At 37.5% G+C, this 6,116-nt stretch overlaps 1 protein-coding gene across 1 annotated transcript in view; it reads left to right on the top strand.

The window, feature by feature from the left end:
* The window catches only part of LOC101858257 (glucose-6-phosphatase 2), a 13,855-nt gene extending 8,836 nt beyond the window's left edge, over positions 1–5,019 (top strand). The window contains exons 6-7 of the mRNA XM_005094411.3: positions 812–1,054; positions 3,158–5,019. Coding sequence (XP_005094468.1) covers positions 812–1,054; positions 3,158–3,378 — 464 coding nt within the window. The 3' untranslated portion in view covers positions 3,379–5,019. The remainder of the gene's footprint in view (positions 1–811; positions 1,055–3,157) is intronic.
* Positions 5,020–6,116: the final 1,097 nt, after the last annotated feature.

Genomic DNA, 6,116 nt, shown 5'->3' with positions numbered 1-6,116 from the left:
CTCTCTCTCTTTCTCTCCCCCCCTCTCTCTCTCACGCTCTCTCTCTCTCTCTCTCTCTCTCTCTCTCTCTCTCTCTCTCTCTCTCTCTCTCTCTCTCTCTCTCTCTCGTTCTTTCTTATGCAGATATCCTCAAGCTAACATGTGCCCCCCTACACACAGATACATACCAAAGAGACATAAAGACGAGAGGACATTTGAAGGAAGAGAATATATCCCTGGAAGAGTTATGAGATAGGGGAGGTTTTTTGCTTTTGCATTTGCTAGAAATTATTCTAATGACTATTCCTTTTCCATTGTATATTTATTATATATACATTGTAACAATCAACTTGTAAACTTTTTTTACCTTAAATTATTGGATAGATTGCCTCTATGAGACCATTCTTTTCGCTTAGAAAATAAACTGACTGATGCAAGTGCAAGTAGATAATTAAATTATGAAGATATCTGTTGAACTACTTACTTTCTACTGCAATGGCATAGGAGTAGGGAGGGGAGAGAGTGGCAACATTTTGAAAGAATGTCCCCTAGGAGATATTCGATTTCCTTAGTTGGAGTTCGGAATTTCATTAAAACTAGATTTCATTTCTTGGTCCATTCTCTGAATCGTGATTGAATCTGAATTGTAACTGACAAGGTTATTACTCTTTTGGCATGGGTTTTAGTTGAAATTTAAAACTTACTGTTCTTTTACTTCAATATTGACCTTTGTCTTACTCATATTATTTTGGACTACACTTTACTTTCATTAAGTATCACCCCAATGTGTAAACAGAGACTAATTACTAATCATCATAACATTTATTTTTAGGTATCATTTTAGCCAAACTGTTCAACTCAGTCTCCACCTCGGCCATGACCTTGAGGACGTACCTAGTCGCCTCCACTGTCCTGTCAGCAGTTGCTGTTCTTACCTACTGTCTGGTATTTGCCTTTGGCCTCGACCCATTTTGGTCAGTGTCCTTGGCCTTGAAAAGGTGCGCTCTTCGAGACTGGGTGCACTTGGACACAACTTTGTTTTACTCCCTGATTCGTGACATCTCTTCCCTGCTAGGTAAGGTTGTATGGTTAGTTCATGTTTAGTTTTATGGCGCTTTCTACTCAATTGCTCATTGTCAGCATTGCTGCTTGTTTGGTGCTTTTTTTTTTCTAGGTTTCATCAAGATGGCACGGCAACTGCAACAGATATAATGTAAGGACCCTTTTTTTTGTAAAGGATGTTCACTTTCAGTTTCAGAATTTTTCTTGAGTACAGAGCATTCAAGAAGTGTCGGGGAAGAAAAAAACCCCCCAGATGCTTTGACCCATCTGGTACAGTCTATGGAATTTTATTCTTCATGTGACTTGTGTACTCATGCAAGACAGTAACTTATTTTGTGGAACTTGATAAGATGAGATTTTTCTTTTCAGCTACTACATACTTTGGTCTGTTTTTAAGGCTTTTCATTTACATATGTGAGGCATCGTGGTGGAATCAGGCGCTCGTCAAAATAATGAAATGGAAGAAACAGGAATTTTTCCTCCAATTTGGCCATTTTTATCACATTTTTGTTTTTTGGCTCAACACCTTTTATGGCCATATATATAAAAACACATTTTCACAGGAATGGAATTTGAATGATAATTTTCACTTTAAAGGACTCTCAAGCTATAGAAGTTACCAAACTTTTACGACCATTTTCAAGATAATTTTCTGAAACTATGCTACCCTCACCTCCTTCAATCGCAAATATTTCGGGGGGGGTTTTCATGGAAAGCAAGGCAAGTGAATAAGCTTTCGGATGATACCAATAACCCAACATGCCTAAAAACTGATGTGCGCCTGATTTCACCACGTTGTGGTGTTCAACATTTTCTTTAATTACTTTAACCCTAACTCTGGCAAGGGCCGATTAGATCGGCCCATTTCCTGCCATGAAACTGGCAGGGCCGATCTCATAGGACCATATAGTAAACTGCTGCTTCTGCCTTCCAACTAAATATTTGGGGCTTCCTAAAGTGATTTCTGATTGGCTAAAAGGCTAACCTCCAACCAATCAGAATATTTCTACCATTCTGGCTTAGGAGAAGAGTATTTTGCTTTCAAAACAGAGGGATGTTTTGAAAGCTTGTTGATCAGGTCACAAGCCACTAATGCCAGTGTAGATCTATCACTTGTGTGGGTCTAAAATGGCCAAAAATCGATCTTTTTGGATACATTTGAAAGTGAATTGACCAGGGAAAGTAATTCAGACACTGTTAGTGGTGGATTTATTGGTGTTCAGTCAAGATTGGGATTAGATCTGACAGACAATGGGGATACATGTACCAGTTCTCATCCTGCCCCAACTTCTCTTTCAAATGGAACACTAGATATCTAGATTCTACTACTTTGGGAGTCTAATAGGGGCAGAAAAAGGAGAGCTATAGAGTAAAGTAGGTTCCTTTTGCTATGCTAATTATTACAGACTACCAGCAGATTGCTGAAAACCACATGGTTGTACTTATAGTGTTTTTATGTTGAGTATGGTATGAAATTAGCGAGTATCAGCTGCGCTCGAAACAGACCACATGACAAATTGAAACAGTCATAACTCATTACCTGTTCTTCTCAAACCTATAAAACTATACATTTTCTGAAAGGTAATTGAAAAACCTATATTTCTGCTATCTCACATTTTTTATAACAAGAAATACATTAGATTGATGAATATGCTAATGAGCATGTAAATTTGTTATGTCAGCCATCTTGGATTTCAAAGTTACATAACCCCTTGAAAATTAAATAAAATCATATGTTCAATGGCAAAATATAAAAGTTCATTCAATTATCTTTCAGAAAATATATACTTTTGTAGGGTTTTTATTTGATGCAAGTCCATAAATTTGATTTGTAAAGCATGTGCACATTTTGGCTGATTGGCCCTGTCATTCCTGTTGAAACCACTTGCCAGAGTTAGGGTTAATACTAATAATACGCATTATAATTTTGCCTTAGAACTGCAAATTTTTTTTTCAAATATATGTTGATGTGCACAGACATGTTTATGATATACTGCAGAGAAGGGAAGAGCCTCTATGAATATATCATGGCTATGACAACCCTTAACTCTTCCTTCATTAATCATATAGTATCATGTGCCCTTGTGCTTTAACTCTAAATTTGTTGTGTTTTCAGGGCTTGGTTTTGGACTGTGGCTAGACAAGAGATTAACGGGAAATGGGAAGTCCCCGTTCAGGCCTTTAGTTCATCTGCCGCTTGCTTTAGCCGTGACTCTGGCATCAGAAAGTCTCAAATTTCCTCAGGATAATATGATGTTGTTTTATGCTTTGGGATTTTTGAAACATTTCTTTGTTGTGTGTGTTGTAGTAGCAGGCGTGTCAAGGGTTAATTTATGACAGAAGGAATAACTCTATATAGCACACTGAGTCGTGTCTGTCTTTGTTGAGGTTTTTGGAATGCCTGTGCACTGTATGTCTTGCCCAAAATAAAACAATGTGAAGCTGTCAAAGCTGCATACAAGGATAAATGAGTTTGAAGACAATTTGAACAATGTATGTGTACACAGGGTCTTGGTATTGTGCTCTAGAAACTTCTTAACTCATTTATTTGTTGCATAGTTATGAACTTATCTTGCATCTTCTCAAAACTAAGCCTAGTGTTTTAAGGCACTTGCAACTGCATAAGGTCATTTGAGCGCAAACTAGGCTTTAGTTAGTGATTTAATACTAATATGCAAGTCTTGTTGGCAATCTCTGATAACCGACTTTTACACATGATGCTCAGTACTTTTATATATGTTGAATTATATACTGTAGGCTGAAATATTTCTATGTGAATAAGGTGTGGAGAAAAGAGAAAATGTTGACAGTGGCATAGGAATTAAACCAGTATTTTCTTTGAAAAGTTAATTTTATTTAAATAGAATATGATTATTTAACAACTCTGCTGGAAAACCGCACGCTTACAGTCAAGCATGGATAACTCGAACACTTCAGGGTTGACATATAATGTATTTTTGATACATGAAAGTCAACTACGGAGGAGTTGATGTTTCTATGGAGGAGTAAAAAAAAGATCATCTCATCTGAAGTTCAACGATACTGTTGGGACCTGTAAACATGTAGAGGTGCTGGGACCCGGGGAAAAAGATCAGCTTAACCGAAGATCAACTCGAACAAGTTTAATACAAGTGGAGTCGACTGTACATCCATAATTGGAATAAACTGTGATAACGAAAAATACGAGAGATATTGAAGAAACTCAAGGGAATTAAATGTAACAAAATATTATTGGATAATTAAGTGTATTCTCTTCTCTGTCATCATGAAAAGTAACCAGTATTAATAAAAGGATAGAAGGATGGATAGTGCTCACACTTTGTTCGGTGTCAAAGCTAGAGAAAGGAAGAGTGGGATACTGATGAGCCTTACAACTGAAAAAAAAAAGGTTGTTCTTAACTGAGTTTTTTCCAGTTACCTAAAGCTGATGCACTATGTCTTATTAATTTATAACCCCAAAACCTTGCCTCCAACTTCTAAATTGCGGAAACAAAGGCTTAGTCATTAACTAAAAAAGTTGGAAAGGGAATAGAACAAGTAAAAACTAGCACTATATGAAACAAAACAGTTGTCACTAGTATCGTCTGATGGGGAACAGAGTTATTGGCGCTCCCAGCGTCTGATGGGTTTTAAAGAGTTAAGTAAGGTCACCGTCATGACTATGTTATCAGCTCTGGTCAGAGCATGCCACGACCCCTCTAGTATTATTACTTCCCAAACCATGGGGCCTATTTTCACATTCAAACAACCACACTCACAAAACACATACAGTGGAAACCTTGTATAACAGGCCCTGTTATAATAGGAATCCGGTAATAACAGGGATTTTTTAAATCCCCATTTTTTTTCTACTCTTTGTCTCTTTTAAGAGTTATTGGCAATAAAAGGGTCTCATCAGAGCCCAATCGGTTATAGCAGGGACAGAGGCTCTTTCACAGTGTGTAAAAAGTAAGAGAGAGAGAGACAGATAGAGAGACAGAAATGCTGTGATGGAGCAAGCAAGCCCACGCCACTGATGAAGCGAGAGAGGGCTGCGATGTGCTGCAGACTTCGACCTAGCCCTAAGTCTAAGTTTAGCCACACGCACGCGTAATGTGTCATCATGCGCAGACCTGCCACATGGCCACGAGAGATGGCTGTGGTGTGGCAAGGGAAACTACCCATGAATAAATACAGCTGTATTAGTCCACAAATGCTTACTTCCCTTGCATTTCTGATTTAACAGGGATCAGATATAACAGGACTTTTTCTCTGGTCCGGCCATCCCTGTTATATCAGGTTTCCACTGTAATTCATACCATATGGTCCAATGCAGCACCAGACTGTCTTCAAACCTACCCCCACATCCATTATGATCCATCCTACTTTCCAGAAATTTCTAACGTCATGCACAAAGTACAGGTAATGTACGATTACGATGGTGCTTCTTGATACCACCAGCAGAGTGTCTATATCAGCAGTAGTAGTAGTGGTAGTTTAACACTGTGTGGAGGCAAGCCTTATGGACTCATGGTACCTGACATTTTCCTTGATGATAGATGATATACCATACTATTTTATGCAGAATTATTTAAATTTGAGGCAATTATGAGGAAAAATTTGATTGGGTTTTTCAGTTTGAGCTGTTCGACACAGCCACGCAATGCATAATCGAAGAAAACAGAGGGATTACTCTGGGGGAAAGGCATATTCATCAAGCTTTATTATATATAGGCTATATATATATATATATATATATATATATATATATATATATATATATATATATAATATATGTATAGTTTCACAAGTTTAAGTTATCTGTGCTCGACTATGTATTTTTTCTTGGTTGTTCTATAATTATTGTAGCCTACTTGGAGTTAAAATCGTGCAGTTTTTGGATGTTTGTTTCCAACGTTCTTTGTCAGCGGATTTCTTGAATGGCATGTGTTATAAAGTCTCAAAGTTGTTATGTGTTTTTTGTTATTATACAAGTTTAAGGTCATGTTGTGGCACTGTGGGCCTTTTTGCCCAAATTACATCCAGAATAACAATAACATACATGATGATGATGTCATCCCATTTTGCATCTCACA

Source organism: Aplysia californica, unplaced genomic scaffold, assembly GCF_000002075.1.
Source record: "Aplysia californica isolate F4 #8 unplaced genomic scaffold, AplCal3.0 scaffold00081, whole genome shotgun sequence".
Lineage (NCBI taxonomy): Eukaryota > Metazoa > Mollusca > Gastropoda > Aplysiida > Aplysiidae > Aplysia > Aplysia californica.
Note: the sequence above shows the minus strand (reverse complement) of the source record. Positions and strands in the feature narration are given on the sequence as shown.